The 22,937-nt window shown below is 58.1% G+C and overlaps 1 protein-coding gene and 1 long non-coding RNA gene across 4 annotated transcripts in view; one reads left to right on the forward strand and one right to left on the reverse strand.

Annotated features, from left to right (window-relative positions):
• Positions 1-22,937, reverse strand: part of RBM19 (RNA binding motif protein 19) — a 120,427-nt gene that overhangs the window by 12,725 nt on the left and 84,765 nt on the right. For all 3 annotated transcript variants that reach the window (XM_057745876.1, XM_057745875.1, XM_057745874.1), the window contains exons 22-23: positions 18,235-18,340; positions 5,292-5,412 (exon numbers count right to left, since the gene is read on the reverse strand). In XM_057745876.1, coding sequence (XP_057601859.1) covers positions 5,292-5,412; positions 18,235-18,340 — 227 coding nt within the window. The remainder of the gene's footprint in view (positions 1-5,291; positions 5,413-18,234; positions 18,341-22,937) is intronic.
• On the forward strand, positions 13,684-17,933 carry LOC130858830 (uncharacterized). Its single transcript, XR_009055123.1, has 4 exons — positions 13,684-13,872; positions 15,229-15,812; positions 16,443-17,019; positions 17,144-17,933. It is a non-coding gene; the product is annotated as an uncharacterized LOC130858830 (long non-coding RNA).

A 22,937-nucleotide genomic window follows, 5' to 3' on the forward strand; every position in this document is an offset into this window, starting at 1 on the left:
CTGCCCAGGTGACGGGCATGTTCGTTCTCATGCATCCTCCCTTCCTCCCTCTCACACATTCCTTATTGTCTGGGCTTCTAAAAACGGGTCCTTCTTTATGTCTCATTCCTCTGCCCAGAGAGCATCCTCCCTTGGCCTGGCTCCACAGGACTGCAAGGAAAACAGGGAGTGTTCCTGGCGGCCTGGAGAAGGGAGACGCATCAGCACCTTGCGGGGGAGAGGAGATGAGTGCTGCCTGCTGCTTTCTCACTGTGCACCGAGAGCTTTAGTGGCATCGTCTCCTGTAAGCCCCCCAATTCCCCTATGAGGCAGGCAGCCTAGTCCCACTGTACAGATGGCAAAGCTGAGGCTGGGCGACTCGCCTGAGGTCACAGAAGGGACATGAGGATACACGCCGGGGTGAAACGTAAGGGGCGGTGGTGCACAGCTGCTCGTACAAAGCTGGCGGGATGGCTGAAAGCCCAGCTCTGACTCTTGACTCGGCCACTAGTAGCTGGGCGCCCCTGGGAAAACCAGCTACCCTCTCTGTGCCTCAATTTCCTCGTCTATGAAACTAAGGATAATGACAGCATTTACCTCCCAGGATTTCGCAGGATTAGTACCTGTGAAAGCCCACAGACAGTACCTGGCACGGAGTGAGGCGTCACAGATGAAGGTTGTCATGGTGATAATAATACTAATTAGTATTATCTGGCCTGAACTGCACATGGGGCTGTGCGCCTTGACCCAGGCTTGCCAGGGACCAATGGAGGAGAGAACGGCTGGTCACAGCACCTGGGCAGCTCTCGGCACCCTGGCAGCCCATCCCCACAGCCTCCCCCAGGGGAGCGGCTGCTCTGTTGGAGGCGCTGAACCCCAGAGGCAGGGGAGAACTTGGGGGAGCTCACGCTGACTGCACCGGCCACAATGGGGTCAAAGCTCCCCTCTCACTCTGGCCACCCACCTCTGTCCCCGAGGGCGGTTCGGAGGCCAAGGTGTCACCAGCGAGTTTCCTGCCAGGTCCCGCCGGACGGTTAAGTCGCCCGCCTTTCATTCCGAGGCCCACCTTCCACAGGGAGCCCTTTGTCGTGGCCTCGGCGCGCAGGCTGGGCAAATGGGGCTCAGGGCCTCCACCTGGGATCTGAGTGCCTTCCTGGCACAGACTGGGGCCGGGGGCGGGAGCCGGGCATGGGTCCCACCTGCCCTCGGAGTCTGCCAGGGCCCTGGATGCTCTGAACAATGTGGATTTTGACACAAACGAGCTGGGTATTTTTCGCCACAGGGAAGGGGCAGAGCAGGAGGGTAAGGGTCCAGCCAGGAGGGCAGGAGGCCAGCAGCCCTATTCTGAGTAGTCAGGGCTGCCGTGGCTACCCCACTTCCAAAGACATTAAGCAGACAATGGGGTGCGTGGGTGAGAGGGCTGACATTTCCAGAGCACCTGTTCTCTGCCGACTTGTCTACCCTGTTTCCCCACAGGGTCCTGCTTCCTTGCGAAGGACGGAGGGAGCGGTCACCCCAAGGATGGGAAGCTGTAGCCAGACTGTCCGAGTTCAAACCCTGCTTCCACCTGCATGATCCTGAGTGAGCTACTTCATCTCTGCGTGCCTCAGTCCCTTCATCTGTAAAATGGGGTGATTAAGGGCATCTACCTCCTGGGAGTGTTGTGTGAGTGGGGGAAAAAAAAAAGGAAGCTCGTGCTGCTCTTGTTATCACCCTGATCATCTTCACCAGGACTCCCTAAGGTGGTACTGTTCAGATCCTCATCTGTAAAATGGGAACCAGGAGCCCCGGGGGCACAGTGACTTGTCTGTCCTGGGACACTCAGCAGGGAAGCTACAGAATCCAGGTCTTATTGATTCCAAAGCTGATGCTCTTCCTCCTGAAACTAACTTTTTGGGGACCATGACCTGATAGAAAAATCTGATGACAGCAAAGATCCTCTTGCCAGAGAGTTAAACACACACCCCCACCCCCACCCCGCCCCCAGATAACAAGGCTTCTGGGTGTTCACAGCCCCTCTGAGGCCAGTCCTAGAGGAGGACCCACAAAGACAAGGTTTCATGGATTCTGGGTTAAAAATCCCTGCCTCGTATCTTGCCGTGCTCTGGAGGCAGTGTTCTTTTGTTTTCTAAGGATTATCATATATTGCTTTGGAAAAGAGTGCTGTATGAACATGATGGATAATTATTTTAGACTCTTTGGCCTCCGAACTTTCAGGCTACGTCTTTGCTGCCTTTTCACGCCCCAGACAGGTGAGGCCAGCCGGGGGTCTGACACTCGGCCATGCTTGCCAGTGACCCTTCTGGATGGAACACATTCCCGCCAAGCCCAGAAAACACGCTGCCCCTGCCCTGCGCCCTGACCTTTGTGGGTCACCACAGATGCTGGATGTTCTGTTTGGTGCCACCAGTCCCTCCTCTGTCCTGCTCTGTCCCCTGGAAGGTGACACTGGGGAATCTGGCCCTCTAGCTAACAGACGGGACGGGCCAATGGGAGACCCGGGAGGAGAGCAGAGGGGGGTGAGGGGGCTGCAGGCCTGTCTCCGCCGCCTCCCTCCCTGCTTCGGTACAGGGCCCTGGCACCGGCTGCATCTCTCCACACTTGGACCGGCTGGCCGTCCCCAAGGCTCCTGCTTGCACTGGACTCCAGGGACATCACTCCCTCCCGCTGCCCCTTCACCTCCTCACCGCGGCTCACTCTGCACCCTGCCCCCACCTCCACATGGCAGAACTTGGGGTGAGTTCTGCTCCCTACTGGGACCTTGACATTCACCTGTGGTGCTGGGGAGGGTCTCTCAGAGCTCCTCGTCCACAACCCTTGGCTAGCTCAGAGCTGGGGGCCCCTTCCAGAATGGGGGTGGGGTGCAATGTCCCCTAAGGGGACGCAAAAGAAGTGGAAACACATGGCTTGGCTCTGACACCCAGTGCTGACCTTGGGCAGGGGGCGGGGGGCTTTGGTCATCTCTGCACCTTGATTTCCTCATCTGTAAATGAGGACAAGGTAACATGCACATTGCAGGGTCTTCAAAGAGGCTGTGTCAATTCTGAAGGGCCACCGACATCTCCCATTACGATTTAGTATTCACTCCCTCCTTTTCTGGAAGGACCTATACATTCTGGGTCCAGGGTCTGGATGAGTCAGGAAGAAGGAAGCCATGCAGAGAACATATACACCTTAGATCTAACAGAGCCCCAAGACTTAGACGTGGCACTTGCTGTGCATGGGGGTGCGGTGGGAGGCTCTAGAACTGGTCTGGAGTTCAAATTTCAGCTCTGCACTTTCTAGACTTTCTCATGTCTAGAGACATGGCACCTGAACCTCTCCAGGCCTCAGTTTTGTCTGTATAATGGAGACAGCAGTGCCCACGGCTACAAGAGGCTGCCATGAGGATGTGTCTCATCCTCCCGGCACAGGGGACGGCCCGGCACAGAGGAAGCCCTTAATAAACAGGAGCCATCATGCGTCCCTTCGATGCTCGGCTGGTCTCAGTTCTGTCATCTGCGAAATGGGGCTAATCACACCCACCTTACGGGGCTGTTGAGGCATTAATGGGAAGACATACGCAACTCACCTGCTGTCTCTCCTGCTATTATTATTGCATCTGCCCGGGACTGGGCCTCGGCCTGCAGCTGATATGGAAGACAGCAAATTCCACAGAAAAGCTTCCGGCCGAGGCTTTCCGCGGGGGTGAGGCAACAGTGCTGTCTTTGGAACTCGATTTATTGAAGAGGGCTGCGCTCCGATGCCGGGCAGGACTGCTGATCCTGCACGCCCCCTCCGGCCCCGTGGGTGGGGGTGTGGGGGACGGGAGAGTCCCTTACACAAACATTTGCCGATGGGTGCATTTGGGCCTGTCAATGGCTGTCAATAAGGACAGGCCTTCCTTCTGCACAGCAGGATTTGGGGAATTATTGAGTTGTGTGCTTGCGACTGTGTACTTAGCCCCAGTCGCTTTGGTTTCTCGTTTGCCTTTGCTTATGTATTCCCTAGCCTCGGCGCGGCCCAGGCGGGCATGGGGGCCTGGAGATGAACCCATCAGTGACAGAGGTGAGCACAATGGCAGGCTCTCTACTCTGGGGGAGGTGCCAGTCCAGCGAGAAGAATCATAAAGAAATACATGATGACGTGGCGAAGAGGTTCAGGAACACAGGTGGGAGAGCAGAGGATGGAGCCATTACTGATACCTGGGGGGGGGGGGGGGGGGAGGGAGGGCTTCTTGGAGGAGGTGTCATTTGAGCTGGGCCTTAAAAGCTGGATAGTCACTTGCCAGCATGAAAAAAAAAATCGAGAAGCAAGGCATTCTGAACAGAAGGAACAGCATATGCACAGACACAAAGTCCTGCCTGGCGTTTGGGGATCGTGACCTCTGAGGGAGGTGTGCGAGGGAGGGATTCGGCGGGAAAGGCCACTGGGGTGGGCAGGGGGCGTGTGTTCTGAAGGGTGTGGCAGGCGGAGCTACAGTCAAAGGGCTTCCATCCTGTTTCTGGACAGCCTGCTGGAGAAATCAAGGCCCACTGAGAGCCCCGGGCCACCCTCTCCAGCTGCACCTGCTCCAGCCACGCCGGCCTCCCTGTTTCTTGACGTGTCATGCTCATGCCAACCTCGGGCAGCCCTCATGTGGGAACGAACGTTGCCTCTGCTGGGAGGCCTTTCTGGACCCAGCCCTTCCACCTGAACCCAAAGCCCCCCAAGGCTGCCGCTGTGCCCCTCGCGCTGGGACACGGCAGGGGCTCACTAAGCACTTTCTGTGGATGGACTGAATTATGGACCAGGCCGTGTGATGCCACCAAGGTGCGTAAGAGGTGAAGCTGGGTCCTGGGACCATCGGGGCCTTGGCAGGAAGCGGACGGCGCTCAAACCAGGTAACTGAGGAGGGCCCGGTAAAGGGGTAATAGGTGCAGGGAAATCGGGGTGAGTGGCCCCTGGGTCGACCACCAGACCCTGGATAGAGAGCACCGGGTGGAGAAGGCCACTGGATGTGAGCTGTGGCCTTTGGTGGCAATGACAGCCAGCCGGCAGCAAGCAGGTGAGAAGGTAGGGGTGTGTGTGGGGGGGGGGGGGGGGGGGTTGCACGCGGAATAACCACCCTGACCCCAGGCTCCTCCTCTCCCTGATTTCCTGCCAGGCCTCCCAATGACCTGACTTGACTGGGAAACCAAGAGGGCATGGAGGCCACTGATGCCACCCACGCAAACACCCCCCCCAGCGGCACAGAGGAGCATGAGGAGGGCAGAGAGTAGATCTAGAGGAGACAGAGGGAGGACCAGGCACCTGGCCCCCGCACCCCGGCTGGCGGAGGGCAGTTCTCTTACCGTGGAAGTGCTCAGCCGTCTTCCGCCGCAGGGCCTGCAGGCTCACCTCGGAGTCAGCCCACTCCAGCACCAGCCTCCGGCCATACAAGTGGGTGCTGTGACACAAGGCGTTGAAGGCTCTCTGGAACGAAACACAGCACGTGAGTGAAGACCCACGCGCAGACGCTGCAGCCTGGCCCCCTGCCCGCCGGCACTGCAAACCTAAAGGCCAGCTCTGGCCCCTCGAGGGGGTGTGGGGAGCTGATGGGCACTTCTCATCCATTAGTGGGTTACGTGCCCAGGGACAGAGCTGCAAGTGGCCATGCGGGCAGTGCACCTGCTGTCCAGGCCCGTAATCGGGGCCTGGGCCAGGCGGCCGGCTTCCCTCCCGTGTTCCATTCCATCTGGGGATGGCGACCCCATTAGGTGCTGGCCTCTTGCCCGGCTGCCAGGGTCAGCGTCTCTGAGGAAGCTGAGCCCCTGCAGCCCCTCGATGACAGCCACGTGGGCCTCTCACTGAGTGGCAGCGTCCTCCACTGGCCCTGGGGACTCTGCCCCCATCTCTCTCTGCTGCCCTCTGCTGAGCCATCCTCAAGCGCGGCACTGCCCCGGCCCTCCCGGCCTCAGCCGCCAGGGACCTGCACGCACTCTTCCTGCCTGCTCTCTGCTCTTCCTTGACCTTGCCCGCACTCTGCCCACTTCCCCCTTTGATTTTTGTTTTGTAACTGCTTTACTGAGATATAACTCACCTACTATACAAGTCACCCATCTACAGTTCAATGGCTTTTAGCCTAGTCAGAGTCGTGTGACGGTCACCATCCCTATGTTAGAACATTTTCACCATCACCACTCCAAAAGAAACTCTGTATCCATTTGCAACCACTCCCGGCTCCCCCAAGACCCCCAGGAGCCACTAATCTACTTTCTGTCTCTGTGGATTTGCCTGTTCTGGACTCTTCATACAAATGGAGTCATGTGGTACCGGCGAGCTCCATCTTAAACATCACCAGGTCTGGACCAAATGGCTCTGTGCTGGGGCTCTTCCCAAAACACCCCTGAGGTACACAGAAGCCACAGTGCTTGGTGGCCAGGAACTTGGGCTCTGAGGCTAGGAAGGTCCTGCACTTCCTAGCTTCAAGGCCTTGGGCAGGTTAGATGAATCTCCCCAGCCTCAGTTTCCTCATCTGTAAAATGGGAAAGTTAAAGGCACTCTCCTATAGGGTTCTAAAGACGATGCAAAGTGCCCAGAACAGCCTGGGGGCAACAGTAAGCGCTCAAAGATGCTAGTTCTCATGGAGGGGGTGTTGCCACCACAGACACTTGCAACTTCTCTCGGTAGAGAGGCCTCGCGTTGGCACTGGGTTGGAAGAGAGTGGGCTCCCAGGCGCTGTCAGCACCGCGAGCACCAGCGGCCGGCGATGGTGTCTTGGTCTCGGCTTCTGGGCTGCAGGCGCTGCCATCTGCTACAAGAAGAGGTGCTGTGGGGTTTGTTCCTCTTGCTTCTTTGTTGCTGCGAGAAGGCAGCATATAAACAGGAGGGGTCCAGACAGGAACTAATCCCTCTCCGGCCTCATCTGCACTGTGACTGTTAGGAGTTGGACCAGGCCAGATGGAAATCCTAACCACCGGCACCCCAGGTTGCAACCTTATCTGCAAACAGGGTCTTTGCAGATGCAGTTAAATTAAGATGAGGACATCCTGGAGCAGGGCGGGCCCCTGATCCAGTGCGGCTGGTGTCCCTACGAGAAACGGCCACGTGAAGACACAGGCAGGGCGAACGCGCACGTGGACAGAGGCTGTCACCAGAAGCTGAGAGAGAGGCACAGAACAGATTTTCCCTGAGAAGGAACCAACACTGCTGACTCCCTGATCTTGGACTTCTGGCCTCTAGAACTGTGAGAGAAGATATTTCTGTTGTTTTAAGCCACCCAGTCTCTTTTGGCAGCCTAGGAAGGCAAAAGTGACCTTGGGTGAGCCAAATACCCTCCATGAGCCTCAGTTTCCTCGTCTGTAAAATGGGGCTCATTGTGGGACTTACACAGCACTAGCCCCGAGGGTGGCACAGAGTAGGCCTTCGATAGATGGCTGCATGTGAAAAGCACTGGTGCGAGGTGGGTGGGACAGGCGTCTTTAAAAAATCAGACGTGGGGCCAAATGAAAGAAATGCTTCTGTTCTCCTCCCACTTTTCTGAGAAGGGCCAGGTGCAGGAAACTTCTTCTTTCCTTTTTTTTTGAAACGTTAATTTAAAAAACTCTTTCTGACTGCCAGCAGAGCCTCTGCATTTTTTTTTTCCATGCGGATATAAAAATGCATCTGGACTCCAAGCCGAAATGGCCCATTCAGAGCTTTAAAACACACGCGTTCTCAGCTGGCGAGGCAGAGAAACAGCCTGATTGGGGGAGCTGGGGTTTTTAAGAGGGGGGAGTGAAATTGGTTGGGAGTCTGGCATGGCAGGTACTCCATCCTGGTGCCAGGGTCCCTGAGGAGCTGCGGTCCCGGGGACACGGTTAGGAGGGGGCGGGCAAGAGGCGGCATCTGGTAGGAACTAAGTCAGAGTCCAAAGAAGGGGATACCGGAGTCTGGCAGGTGGGTCCAGGTGAGATGCCCCAACCCCAGCCCCTCTCGGACTCCAGCTGTCGCATCTGCGTGTCTTTCTTACCCTTGGAGACCCACTCTCCATTCCTGTGCCACACAAAGACAGTCTCTGGTCACTGTAGGAGTTGCTAAAAATTCCCTCTCCCGGCCTCCCTCTGACATCACCCTTTGCAAATTCTCATCTCCTTCTCTTTGGAAGGGCTTTTCACTCTAAGAGGTGAGAGGGCATGGCAGTTAAGACTGGGGGCTCTGGACCTGGGCTACTGTGGTTCAAATCCCTGCTGCATCACTTATAAGCTGTGTGATCTTGGGCAAGTTTCTTAACCTCTCTGAGCCTCACGGGTAAAAGGAGAGGTAGCAGCGAAGCCTGAAGGCGCGGATTCAATGAACTATTAAGTCTAACCCCACACTGCCTGGCACATGGTAATTCTCACTAAATGTTAGCTGCTGTTATTATCATCACGCAGGCCCTGGACTTCCCATTATCACGCTAAAGAGCAGGAACAACGCTAAGTAGGGTACAAAAGCTCTTCTGTATTTGAGGTTAGAGCACAATGTGTGAATCTCCAAAAATAGCAGAATTACCCTTCCTGGTTCTAGTCCCCTCAGGTTAACAAGAAATCAGGTTGTTTCTGGCCTCACTGCCTCGGTGGTTGGAGTGTGGTGGCCTCAAACTGTCGCAGGCAGTGAGGGCAGTGATTCCTGGCTAAAACTGGCCTTGGATAATCCCAAGAAATTGTGCTTCATTAGAAGAGCCCAGGGGAGTCTGCTGTATGTGAGATGGGGGAGGGGGAGACACAGCCCCAGGGCCGTGGGGGCTTTCGGGCCAGTGCAGGGGAAGCTTCCAGGCACAGCAGAGAAGAACGCACAGCCCCGGCCTCTCTGGCCTGCGCGCTGCTAGCAGATTCCTCCCTGGTCTGTATCTACACCTGACTCCACTGAAACCCATGCCACCTCCTCCCCAGAGAGAGACTTCCCGAACCTCAGCCCCAGGCATGGCGTGCCCCTGGGGCCGTGGTCATCTCGGGGTGCCCAGGGTTCCACGCAATGCTGGGTGTCGCCACAGAGGAAGTGGAAAGTTAGCTGTTCCCAGCCCTTTGCTTCTCGCCAAATCCTGCTTCTGGTGCCTGTTTTCCTCCCTTGCCGTCCAAGGGCCTTCATACCATGGATTACAGATCTCCTGGGCTCCAGAGAACTCTACGCATGTGACCTCAACCTACTCACAAGAACAGAGGTCATTCTCCCACTTGAAGGAAAGGAAAACTGAGACCAAGGTTTGCATGCAGGTCAGGCTCCTTCTTACTTTTCCTTTCAGCCTCTACATGTTTCATTCTCGGGTCTTCATAGCATCCCCCTCAGCCTTGGAAGGGCTCCCCTCGACTTCCTGGCGGCTCCCTGTTTCCCTCGTACAGACTGCAGCCAGGCGCCCTCCGCATGCCCTGCGCCCCAGCCTCCTCACAGCACCTGCCCCATTAACGCCTGCTTGTGTGTCAGGCTGCCCAGCTCGACCCTGAACCTCGGAGGGAGGCCTCTATCCTCACGGCTCTTAGCACAGTGCTTGGGACAGAGTGTGCTCAGTAAATATCCGCAGAACAAACCAAGGGTCTTGAAAACACGTCTCCAGACTGGGAGGGACGCTGAGGTTGGTCCCGGCTGGAGATGGAGGGCTGGGTTAGATGCCCTGCCCCGGCTCCTCCAACCCCTGCGATTCAGCCCATGAAGGCAGCAGGGAGAGGAGCACGTCTAGCCCACGACTGTCCTGTCTGTACAAGTGGGAGCCTCTGCTTTCGGTCAGGACAGGACCTGGCACATATACAGTCCTGGGTGTGGCGTAAAGACGGACAGGAGACCCTGCTCCCAACATGCGTGACTTTGGGACCTTGGGAGGGGAAGAGTCACCTGTGCCACTAGGACCTGGCAGAACACCCGATCGCCCAGCTGGGTCACCACGGAGGCCTGAAGGTCCAGAACGGAATCTAAGGGCGAGGAGGAGGATGCCACAGGAGATGAGACCCCCATGCCCCGTCCACTTTGGGACCACTTCCTGTCGTCATCCCACGGGCCTGTGCTGGGCTCTCAGAGCTGACTCCCCTGGAGGGGGTAACCAGGGCTCACTGGCCCCAGGTTCTTTTTAGGCTGAGCAAATGGGAGGTGCCGGTGGGAGGTTAGAGGGAGGGGACAGAGAGGTCGGGGGACTTTCTCCCTCGCTCCCTCCCTCCCTCCAGGACCATAGGTCCTGCCGGTGGCCCCTCCTTGACAGCTCCTCACCTGTCCCTTCAAAGTCCCTTAGCCTAAGGTGGTGGCAGCTCCCACTGTCACCAGCCCCAGGGGAGTTCACCATCCCTGGCGAGGCCCTGAGCCCTTTCTTACCCCTCCATGAATCTCTCTTCGCTTGAACCATCTGGGGTTGGGTTCTGTTTGCTGACGCAGATGGCCGCCCGAAGTCCCTCTGCCTTGACCTGGGGCAGATGGACTGCCCCCTTCAGAGAGCAGGTCTTAGACAACGTGAGTCCGGACAAGGGCTGCCCTGAGCAGGTTTAGCTGGAGTCCGGAGCTGCCCCATCACCTGGTCCTCTGCCTTGGCTCTCCTGGAAACACGCCTCTTTCATCTCCTCTGACCTAAGCCACCAACAGCGGGCACCGAGAGTCCTGGCCTCCGGCGCCAGGTAGACCGGGACCAGGCCTGGCAGCCACCTTTCCAGAACAAGGAAGGCACTGGAAGGCTGCCAGCTCAGCGCCGGGCCTGACCTTTCCACAGCTCTCCCTGGAGACAGGCTTCTGCCTCCTGGCAACAAAAGCCCATTTGATGCCCTTGGCAGGACTCCCATCCCAAGGGCTGTGGCTCCCAGGCCAGACTGAGGCCAGGCCTCCCGTCCTGAGACGTCCAGGGCATCTCTCCGCCCCTCTGCTGTCTCTCGCCGAATGGGAGGGCTGCACCTCTCAGCAGACGCCAAATCCACCTGAACACGCTTGATGCCAACCTGTCCCAAACCATCTGTGCCCCCGATGGCTGGAGGAAGCATGGCCCACACCGGCCAAGAATGACCACGTGAACTCAGAGCACAGCGGCCAAGCCCAGGGAACGGGAGCACCGGCCCCACTGGGACTACTGGGGGCTTGGCTCCTTCTCTGCTGAGGGGGTCACCAAACAGGGGCCTGTGACTCCTGGGAGGAGGTCTGCTGCCCTGGGATGTTTTGTATTGTCTCCTTTTGGGCAACATCCTGTGCTCTGACGGATACAATCACTTCTGTCCCCACGACAGCGCTCCGGGACGCCTGTAAGCGAGCCCCTGGCAAACCTTCCCGCTACCTCTGGCCTCCACGGGGGAAGAGCGGATCCCCTGGATAAGTGGGGCTCTTTGCACAACACTGGCGACTCCAACTGTGGGCCCCCAGTAAGCACCTCAGTCCATCCTAAGTCTCAATACCGTGGAGCTAATGGTAAGTTTCTAAGAGAAACACCCAGGGACTCATTTTTCCAGGTTGTCGTGTCTCAAAATCTTTCAGACGAAGAGATGTCTCTTCCTTGCATCCATCCATCCACTCAATTCAATTCAATCCAATTCAATATCCCTGAAGGACCAGCTCTGAGCCAAAATGAGGGGACTAAACTAGGGGACAGGAAGGTGACACACCATCTCTGACCCTGGGGTTAGAAAAGAGCCACTAGGAAAAGAGGGCCAACCCCAGTTAGCCAAGGGCCAGAAGTGACAAGGCAACGAGGCAGCGGGGCCTGGTAATGGCCTTTGGCTCCACAGTAGGGCACAAAGCATGGTCTTGGTGCTGTCTGGCTTTGACCTGGCGAGAAACTTCTGAGTGTTCACTTTCTCAGCTATAAAGTGGGGGTGCTTCCTGGTGCTGTGAACACAAAAGATAGTGGTTATTCATTTAACCCAGAGCCTGGCACACGGTCAGGGTCTGATCCCTGGGACCTGTGATGTTGCCCTTGGTAGTTTAGTTTCATCATTATTTCTTTTCGGCCGCACTGCACAGCTTGTGGGATCTTAGTTCCCCGATCAGGGGTTAAACCCAGGCCCTTGGCAGTGAAAGCGTGGAGTCTTAACCACCAGACCACCAGGGAATTCCTGGTAGCTGAGTTTTAAAATGATGATAATTTAGCACTACTGGGAGGGAGAAAGGCTGTCCAGCTCAGCTGGGCTGGTTACCTTTCCTTGGGAACGGGTCCTGATCGCTGAATAAATCTCAAGTGAGGATATCTGAAGCCAAGCCCTTCCGAGAGCAGTGGAGCCCCGTGGCCTCCCACGCTGACCCTACAGGGGCCGGGCAGGCCTCAGGGCACGCAGAGGGACAGAGGGACGCAGAGGGCTGCGCGGGTGCCCGTACCTGGGGATGATGGATGCACATCTGCTTGTCTGAGGAGGGTGGCTTGTCCTGTTCTCGGGTTCTCAGCCCATAAATGTGTTGGCTGAGCCAGAATCCCTGTCTTGAAATGCAAGGCTCAGGATTCAAACACAGGTTTCTTTTACCCCTGGGCCCTGATGATAGAAACCAGGCAAAACCTGCAATTGAAGCACAAGCACACGTGCACACACCTAACACATACGCCTAAACAGACAAGTGGGGACAGCACCCCAATTCCTGGATCTGCATCCAGGTCACGTTTCAGGAGACAAAATGCAACGGATACCTAGGCTTCGACGTGCAGCGCCTCGGCCCCCCAGGGGCCCGGGCCACGCCGCTGCCTCTGCCTCTGTGGCGCCCTGCGCCCGCACCCTCTACTTAACCGTCACGGCTGCCTCAAGGGCCAGTGCTATCATTTCTGGTTGCGGGAACGAGTGACCTGGGGTGTGGGGACACGACGCCCCTCGTCCACGTCCACACAGATGGAAGGAGGCACCGCTGACGCCACGGGCCATGCTGCTACCCACTGTGCGGCCCTACGCTTCTAGAACGTGGGCTGCCCTGGGGAGGACACAGCCCACGGACTCCTCATTTCCAAGGGGCCGTGTCCCCTTCAGACCCTGGCTGCACTCGCTCGGGGCCCCCGGGGAGGCTGTGCCCTCTGCCCTCCGCGCACTCAGACAAGCAAACATGCGTGGGGAGTGCACACCATCGCGAGTTCAGGGGCGACTGCCGTTTACGGCGCCTGCGCCCCGGCAGGGCACCTGCTCCGGGGACGGCTCAGGAAGCTCTGTCTGGCTTGATCACCGTCCCCGCTTCCCACCACGGGTCTCGTTCTGGCGGAATCTGCAAGGCAGAGGCCACGGGCATGGAGAAGCCTGATGGGACCTCCCCCTCCGTGAAAGCCTCAGCATCACGCCAACTGCAGCGGGCCTGGGGCCGTGCCCACGTCCCCGTTGTGCCCCTCCCCCGGCGGCGTGCGGAAGTGAGAAGTGAGAGCAGAGACCCCCCAATTAAAGCTGCGGCTGTTTACCAGCGAGAAGAGCGCTGCCTGCCAACGCCGACCGCCATCCCATCTCCCGACTGCCGGCTCCCCCCAAGTGTTTATTTAAGCCAACACATTGCTCTGCTAATTGGATAACATTCCATGTGAAAACAGACCTTTTAAAACAACAGCAGCGGCGGCAAATAAAAACAGCTGCAACTGCAAAAGTACAAAGGCTTGGTGGGCTCGGAGAAGGGAGAAATGAAAGGCGCGTGCATGGGGGAAAAAAAAAAAGAATGTTCTGGTTTCCGGGCTGCAAGTCTGCTCTTTGCCTTCTTTCCCTTCTTCCTCCATGACCAGCCGGTCCGGGTAAAGACAGAGGAGGTGGTGGCTTCTAAGTGGAATCCCAATGGCTATTGGTGGCCTCTTGGCCAATAGGCACGGGCACAGCTGATCCGGCATCCCAGGTTGCCTGCCCAGGTAGAAGGCGGCTGCCTCCACGGCTTGGGAGGGTTGGAAGGAGACAGTGTGCGGCTGTGGAGGCCCCTGAAGGAATGCCTACCCCTGGTGGAGCGGAGGAGCTGATCTCATCCTGGGCTCGTTCCCAAGAGATGTTTTAAGGGGCCAACCTCTTGGCCTTCCTCCAAAATGTCTAATTGGTGAGTCCTTTTCTTCAGGGAGGGGGTTGGGGCTGGGTGAGAGGTGAGGATTGTGGGGCAGAGAGGGGGGGCCGGCACACGGTTTGGCCATGAACAAAGGGAGGAAGTGCTAATACATGGGCTTGGGAATCAGATCGACACGCGGGGTTTCCCAGCTCTGGCAAGTGGCGACATCCCTTTGAACCTCAGTTTCCCCATCTGTCAAATGGCTTCCTACCACCCGATGCGTGCAAATGCCCAGTACCGGGCTTTCAGAAGTTGATGGGTTTTTATCGACACTTTTTATCAGCTGCCCTTCCAGAAACATCATCAGGGCCCAGAGAACCACGTGGCCTTGAGACACTACAGACATCCCCACACACGAGCGCAGACCCAGGCCATCAGGGAAGACGACTGCATTCGGGACTTCCTGTCTGCCCTCATCGACCTCTGTCCCTGCTTCCCTCCACCGCGTGTGGGAAGGTTCTTTGAGAAACACGGGCTCATCACACCTGGAGGTTTAGATAATAATAACAGCAGCCCTTTCAGAGAGTCTGACGTTTATGCCTGGGACATGAGGGGCTGATGACACGCCCTAGGTTGGGAGAACATGCCAGCTCACGGAGCCTGTGCCGTGGCTGATGGCCAGGTCCCACCCCTGGTTTAGCATCTCAGCCACAGAGCCAGGTCCTGGCTTCCTGTCCGTTCCCAGGACCCTGCAGTGGCTGCACACACGGAGCTTAGCAAGCACCTGGAGAAACCGGGGAGGGAGTCACGCAAATCTCCCGCCGGTGCCGGGGCCGCTGCAGGTTGGGATGAGACAGTGCATGTGCAGTGTACGTGTCACACACAAAGCCGGTTCTGCTGGTCGTGGGAGCCTCTGGCTATTGTCACCAGTTGCCTGGTTACCCTGAGCTCTTCGTGGAGGCTCGAGCTAGGATTCTTTTTCCTGTTTGGGGGTGTGTGCTTGACCCAGAGGGGCCTGACGGATAACGGAGTTCTCGAGGATATGCAGGGTGGAACACGGGGTCACGGAGCAAGGTCGGAAGACTGAGAATCCCTGGGTGTGAGGAGGATGCAGACGGCCCGTGCTGGGGCCCAAAGAGAGACAGGGGCGCTGAGGGGATGCCTCCAGGGACTGACCGGGGTGCCTAATGCTCTCCTCTACCAGCTGGCGAAGTGGACTGGTTGGTGCCTGGGAAGGAGCACTGTGATGCGAGTCACATACATGGGTCCACAGCCCAGCCTGGGAACTGCTAGTTGCCCCACTGCTTTGCAGACCCAAGGTTCTACAATCAGCCTTTACTCCCTCCCTGCCTCCTCCACCCCTGTAGGTGTCCACCCCCCTCATCGCTTCCTCCTTTTCTCCCACCTCAGGACCATGTGGGGCCCCGACTGGAGGCTAACGTTTTCAGGTTCAAGCGCTGTTCACACCAGAAGAGTGACCGACCGCCATCTTCCTGGAGGGCGCCCCACGGCAGGAAACAGGGGTGCAGCCCTTGGTGAGGGAGCCAAGTGGACAGGGTTCCGTCAAGCCCCGGGAAGGATTTCTAAAGCAGGTCTTGTTCCCTGAAGCGCTTCAAAGGGAGAACTGCTGGGGTGGGGGCACTTGTCCTGAGAAACTGGGGGTCCTGGAGGTTCCTTTCCAGCCCTGGGACTCCCACGAGTGCCTTCTTTTGAGATGAAAAAAGATCTCCGGGGTTTTCTAACACAGTGTCTCCTTCCAGCGTTGCTTTCCCCTCTTCAAACTCACGCCCGCCCTCGAGCGAACCAGATATTTACAATATTCAGAATTCTATTCACCAATATGCAGTGCGCGCGGCTCTATGGGTCAGTGGAGAGCGCGCAATGTTCCACTCGGGAGACAATAAAGTTCATCAGACAGACGGGGAGGAGGAGAGGGAGCAGCCACGGCAGCGTCTCCGGGAGGCAAAATGAGCAACGGGAGCTCTGCAGGAGAGGTGCGCGCCCGGTGGGTTCAGACTTTACGGGGGACCAGCTCGCGCGGCGGCGGCACACAGGGCCTGCGTCCCGGCGCGGAGAGGGACGGGGATGGCGGGGCTGGAATGGCTCGGGAGCCGGGAGGCCGCCTGGCAGAGCCAAGGGGTGGCAAGAGCCAGTCCCGGAGGGGCTCGGGGTTGAGTCCTCCCTGTCCGCGGCTGCCCTTTCTCCTCCTGGAGCCCAGGACGGGGAGGCAGGGAAGGGACCGCGGGGGAGGAGCCACCTTCGGAAATCAGCAGAGGTCTGTGCTGGGCTCTGCAAGGAACATCTGCAGCCTGGCCTCTGGGGCCGGGCGCCGGCCAACTGGGCGCTGGCCCTGCCCTGCCTACCTGAGACGCTCCCCTCCCCCACCCCACCCCCCATTCGAATGATCCCAGGGAACAAAGCTATGCGGACTGTGCCCTGGCCATGGGTGCCGGGACTTTCAAGGCTGGGAGCCCACGCCTGATCCAACCCTCTGGGCCCTGAGAGTCACATTCATTCTGACTTCAAGCTCTGGAGAGAGGCCGCCGCGTGGAACAAGGACGGCTTCTAGCTGGAGGGGTGTGGACCCCTTTTCTCTCTGCTCCTTCCCTACCCCTTCTTCTTAGGCCACCACCACCACCATCCTCCTCCTCGTCACAGCTAACAGATGGAGCTCGCGGGGGCCAGATCCTGTTCTAAGACTACCATCTCATCCAAACCTCACGACGCCTCGGTGAGGGAAATCCTACTGCCGTTTTATAAGGGGGGAAACTCAGGTACGTAACAAGTGAGTCACCTGCCCAAGATCACACAGCAGGTAAGTGCTAGGATTCAAAGGCGGGCAGTCTGGCTGCAGAGTCTGTGCTCTGAGAGCCAGCCCTTGCACTGGCCCTTAATAAGAGATGTTTCCTAGGGGCAGGGAGTGAATCCCCTCCATGTCTCCCCCCGTCGCAGGCTCACGCAGGAACGCTGACGTAAAACAGATGACAATGGTTCTACACGTTCACAGAAGCTTGGGGCTCGACGGACAATGCAGTGGAGAAAGCACTGCCTGTGTCCCTGTCCTCTCTATCCCTGAAGCGACCGGGGCTGGTGGGAACGAGGAGGAAACAGCTCACGCGTCTTGAGCACTGCGTGCCAGGACCCGTGTCACCACCTGCCTTCACCCGTAGGCGTGGACCTGTCATCATTCCCGTTTTACAGGTGGGGAGACTGAGGCACAGGGTGGGGCTGGGAAAGCCGAGCGGCCGGCAGCACGAGCGGCGCTCTGGACCGCTGTTCCCGGCTTCCCTCTGAGCCAGCGGGGGCTTCCCTTTGCACCCCGCAGGTGCCTGCCCTGCTGGTGAGTGTCAAGGCCGTGGGCCGGCTGCACGCAGGGGGTGTGGTCCCTCCCGTCACGACGGGAGGCGAGGGAAAGGCTGCCAGCCGGCAAGAGAGAGGAACAGATGTCTGGACAAACATGGCCACGTGTCAACAAAGCAGGCACTTGAGTTCAAGACGCGGAGAGAAAGGTGGCTGGCGGGCGTGTCGAGGTCCCGGGGTGCCCTCTCTGCCTGCGCGTGTTCCCAGGGCCCACAAAGGCCGCAGCTGTGTCCCTGAGATGTCACCTTCAGCTGCACCCACGGGGCCTCTGGTGACGCCAACATGCTGCAGGCCAACGAGTGTGATTCCAACAAACACTCTCTGCTTCTCTGGAGAAGGGGTTCCTAGCCTGTTGCTGGCCTGTACCCTCAAGGGAAGACAGGGCAGGACGGGGGATGGCTGCCCGTGGCACAGGCTCACGGGTGGAGCCCACGATGACAGCGCCACGGCCCCGTCCCCCCAGGATCCTGACCTGGGGCTGTGAGGGCGGCGACCATGGATGCAGCCGGAACCCCAGTCACCCAGCCTCTGCCGAGAAGGGTGAGGACCCACTGCACCAAGCCCCAAACCCGGAGAGGCTGCCTTGCTTCAAAAATAAAAGGTGGTTCTATCTCCAAGGAATTCGGTACACGTGCTTAAACACAGCGGCACCTGCCTGGCCGGACCTCACCTGAAACCAGCACAAAAGAGAAGCCCCAGACACCAGCAGGAAGAAGGGGGGAGAAAGGCTTCCCCGCGGGTTGCCACAGGGATGCCTGGTGGCCTCTTCTCCGAGCGCTGTCCCCTGGTTCCCCTCTACACTCTGCACAGCATCTCCCATGCTTTCTGTCCGACCTGGAGCGACCCGGGACACAGAGCTGCCCCTTCCTCCAACACAAGGCCCAGGCCTTCTCTTCCAAGGACGTTGTGCAAATTAGCAGAGTTGGGGAGAGAAGGGGAGAGAAAACCCGCATGGGGAAGGGGGATGCGCCCACGTCTGTTAAGAGGCCTTGCTGCTGCTGCTCCCACAAAAGGCCCAGAAAGGAGAAGCCTGGGTGGGAGAGGCCCTGGTCTCACCTTTGCATCCTGCTTGGTGAGAAAGTCAACGAAGCCGAACCCTCTGTGTGTGCCCGTCCCGGTCATCTTCTTTGGCAAGCGGACCGTCTTCAGCTCCCCGAAAGTGCTGGGAACAAAAACACGGGAGTTTCAGAATCGAGGGCTGCAAAGGGGGTGGGGGTGGGGCAGGACCAGTTCTCAACCGCTAATCCTTTCCAGTTAGAAGAGAGGCGCGCCCACAGATGTACACGTACACCTGTGCACACACATGCGCATACACACTCGTATCAGTGTCAGCTCCCCCCGGGCCAGTACGCGCCCTGAGCTCACGGGTGGTCTTCTCCCTGGGGGCCCCAGCCATCATGCCGGGCAGGCAGGGAACGACCAGACTGGGGATGTGGATGGAGAGTTTTCTGTTTCCCTCTGTCAGGTGGGCACACCCGTCTTCCCCTCATCCCGGGGATAGGGTGGGAGGTAAACATTTAGCAAGGGGGATCAGTCCTGGGCATGCGCGGCCGGGCTGGGGAGGCACCGGCCGGGGCCAGGCCCTGCTCCTGTGCTTGGGCCAGGGCCCTGGGCGCGGGGTCAGCACGTCTCCGGACCTGAATCCGCCTCCGTGGGGGCGCTGACTAAGCAGGGTGGGTCCCTTCTCCCAGATCTGGGACCTGAGATGGTTCTTTAGCGCTTGGCGCCTGAATGACACTCAGCTACGCCCTCTAAACCCCACTTCTCCCGCCTCTGGGTTTTGACATCTGGTAAGCCAAAGGCAGGCAAAGCTCTGGAGGAGAAAATGGCTTGGCTTGCTCTCCACACCGTTCCCCCCCCCAACAGGGATCAAACAGGTAAACACGGCCTCGGACCATCCCCCCAGCCCCTCCTCTCCCCCTGGATAAACCTTTGCGAAATTCCTGGACAAAAGGATCGGGCCTCCCTTGCTTGCCTGTCTCACTCCTCCACCCGCACCCCGTCCTCAGGTCCATTTATCAAACATATATATGCACAAATTGCTGCCGATAAATATTTAATGTGCACGGCATCTGAAGAGAGGTATTATTTTATTGGAAAACCTACACACTTGCGGGCTCCCGGGCACACGCACCTACGCACGACGATCCAGGATGCTTCGGGGCCAGAGACCGACTGGGTGAAAACCACAGTAAAGGCCATAAGCTCTCGTGAAATGATCTAAGCTAAATCCGAGGAGTTAACCCGCAGCCCCGCCAGCATGACCAGGCATCTGCTGGCCCAATTTCTGGAGGCAGGACGGCGTGTAAATGCGGCATTATGAAGCCTCAAAATGAATCTGCACGTCTCCCTGGCGCTCCCCCCGGCAGCTCCACTCCCCTCCTGCTGCCTCTCTGAGCAGGCGACAGAAACTGGGCTGCTGGCGACAGGGCCAGCCTACCAGGGAGGGGAAGGGCCGGAGGGGACAGGCGGTGGGGCCCTGTCAGTCTTCCCAGCCCCCGACGTGGAGGGGCCCAGAGGCTGGGCAGGTGGGGACAAGGGAGAAGGTGAGGTGGGAGAGCCCGGTGGAGTCCAGCCCACAAACCCTGTTTTCTTCTGCCACCTAAAGGCCGACATGCCCCACGACAGACACGCTGCCTCTTGCTGCAGCGAAGCCCCGGCGCATCTGCCAGGGCTGGCCTTGGACACGGAGGGCAGGACACGCACACACTTTCTTGTAGGCTCCTTTGGGTAAATATAAATGGCCCTTGGGCTCCAAGTTCTTCAGAGAGCCACGGGGACCAGGGGGACAGTGCATCTGATGGATTCAGACCGGGTCTGAGAAGGCTGAGGAGCACCGGGAGGCCTCGGCGAGCACCCCTGGTGGGTCCAGGCCACACTGGGTGCTAGACAGACGTGGCCACAGACAACCTATGGGCGTGCCCAGCCTCCAGGCTCTTTTAGGCCTTGGCTTCGGTGAGCAAGCAGCCTGGGCTGTTCTGCTCTGGGCAGGGCTGGATGCCCCCACGCCCCGAGGTCAGGGCCCACTGTGCTTCCAGGTGCTGCGGTGTGGATGCCTGTGTAACACTCTGCCTTCCCCCGGGGCTGGAACTCAGCTCTGCGAGAGGGGAGACCACATCTATCTTGCATCACAGGCTTTGCAGCAAGATGCCCTGGGCCTGGCTCACGGCAGCCACCTGAAGGTAGTTTTGGAGTGAAGAAACAGTAGCCCTGGAAGGAGGACATGACCGCTGGGGCAACACACCTCCACTCAGAGGGTGGAGATGAGGATTCCACCCACCAGGCCACGGGTACCTACGAACAGCACAAATGTTAATTATTATTCGTCTCACCGCCCCCGTTTTACAGATGAGGAAACGGAGGCTCGGGGGAGGCCATGGTTCCTGTGAGTTAGAGGCAGGGCCAGAATGTGAATCTGGGAGTGTCTGATGTGAAGCCGGAGCTCTCTCTGTTGCATGAGGTTTCACCCACTTCAGTTATCTGGAGGGGAACGGCCACTTTCAGGAGCGGGGCTTGCTTTCTTTCTGAGGCTTGGCCTTGCCTGGCGTGAAGCAGGAAGGCCGTGTACGGGGATGGCGAGGACTGCCCAGTGCAGGCTCCACGGGGTCCAATGACTTGCCCAAGATCCCAGGGCGAGGGAGGCGACTCAGTCCCAGTTCCTTCTGTCCGCGCTGTGTGCAAACCCCCGGTCTCTGCCCACAGGGGTCCAGCCTCCCATCGTCCCTTGATGGTCTCAGTGGCCCCTGCCCAGATTTCTTCTCAGCCCTGGCTCATTTCTGGGGAGCTCACCTGTGTGTGTGTGTGTGTGTGTGTGTGCACGAGAGAGAGAGAAGAAGAGACCGGTGAGGTTAATTCCTCCCTCTCTGCAGCGCACTGCAAGCTGTGCACGCTCTATGCATGGTAAGCAGCTGAGGGTCCAGAGACAGGCGAGGAAAATAATTAAAAGGTGGAGAAAAAAAGCTGATGAAGAGAAGCTGAAGGAGCCACACTTATGTGGCCTGGAGAAGTGGCATTTGGGAGCTCGGCAGGGAAAGCCGGGAGGCAGGGGCACCCTTGATACACAAGGGAGTGAGGGTGGGGACCAGGGAGCTGAGGTCCTGTTCCAGGAAGCTGGGGGGCCGTGGGGGAGGTCACAGCCCCTGTCTGGGGTGTCCAGACAGACATCCACATGGCCATGGAAATGCTGTGTCCCAAGACCCCAGGAGCTTAAAAAAATCCCACTATTCTTCACGACACAAGAGAGTGAGGGCTTCTGGAGCAGCTGGAAGATTAGGGTTAGATCATGGAAGGAACTTCCCGATACCCGTGAAGCCCCGGAATGAATAGCTGGAGCTTCAAGACACTGTCATTGCTGCTGTCACCCCAGTAACCAATGAGAAGAGTACCCACGATGTGCTAGGCCTTTTAAATATACTGTTTCCAGGTGCAACAACTGTGGGGTAAGAGTCTCACCGCCTCCTATTTTTACAGATGGGAAAGCCAAGGGCTGAAGAGGCCAAGTGACCTGCCCAAGCCCCATGTCCCGGGACGTGAAACCCAGGAGAGCTTTCCCTCCTGGCTCAGGAAGGATGCTGGGGACACGGATGGCTTCGGTTGCTTGTGTAACTACTCTGTGGGAGGAAATAAAGCCGATACTAATGATCTCAGAGAGATATCGAAAGAGAATTAAAAAGAAAAAAAATAGGTTAGCGGATGAGGGGAGGAATCGATGAAGTACCTTTAGCTCCTTGGAGATAAGCAATATATAAATACCAGCCATTATTAAGGTTCTTATCTGACAGCAAAGCCCACGGAGCCATTTTTAAGAGCGGCTTTTGCAGGAAGTTCTACATGTCTCCTGGGAGCAGAGGCCTGGGTGCAGCTGGGCAGGGCCGCCAGGGACCAGGGAGGGAGGAGGATGACAGGGCACCCAGGAACCAACCTGCGCCACCCACCCCCCCGCCACCCCCAGTCCAGACTCTACCGCTTGGGAAGGAGACACGGATGCTCCCCACTGTGTAGATAATAGAAACCACAAAATAGCAATTACTGTATCGGAAGCTGTGAATAAAGAGGACATACCAGGCTTTTAAACATGGCCCTTCTTTCCTCCCCCACCATGCTCACACTTCAGTAACAAACTCACACCTCACTTTTCCAATTACTTCATTCACCTCGGGTTCACCAATTACTCCCCCACGCCGCAGCCCCACCCCCTCCGCCACCAGGAGCGCGTGACTGGTGGGGATTTGTGGGGTTTTGACAACTGGAGTTTGTTGTCACGTTTCTAATTTCTTTCGAGGTGCGGGGTGGGGGGGGGGAGAGGAGGAGGTGGGAGGGGCGCCGAGGTGTGGAGGGAGGCAAGCCAATTATGCCTGGGCCTCATAAACAAGTCCAGGCATGCAAATTGTGTTTGCACACAGGCCTGAATGCAGACACAATGTGTGTGTGTGTGTGTGTGTGTCTTGTGTGCGTGAGGGGAATCCCCTCCCTCAGCGCCCCCCTGACTGGACCTGCCGCAGCCCTGGATGGCAATTGCTCCGGGACCAAAGGGCTGAATCATCCTCTCTCTCCTCCTTGACTGAAGTGATGGGCTGGGGGGGGGGGGGGGGGAAGGAAGTGAGGGGGAGACAGAGAGAGCCCTCCAGAGATGCTGAACCTGATGATTGTGCAGCTGCTCTGATGCCTGGGTTTGGGGGCTTAAAGGACAGGCTGGGAGGCTGGCTTAACCTTCCAGCTCCCATGCCGACACCAAGCAGGGGTCGGGCACAACCTAAGGA

The sequence above is a fragment of the Hippopotamus amphibius genome, chromosome 8, assembly GCF_030028045.1.
Source record: "Hippopotamus amphibius kiboko isolate mHipAmp2 chromosome 8, mHipAmp2.hap2, whole genome shotgun sequence".
Lineage (NCBI taxonomy): Eukaryota > Metazoa > Chordata > Mammalia > Artiodactyla > Hippopotamidae > Hippopotamus > Hippopotamus amphibius.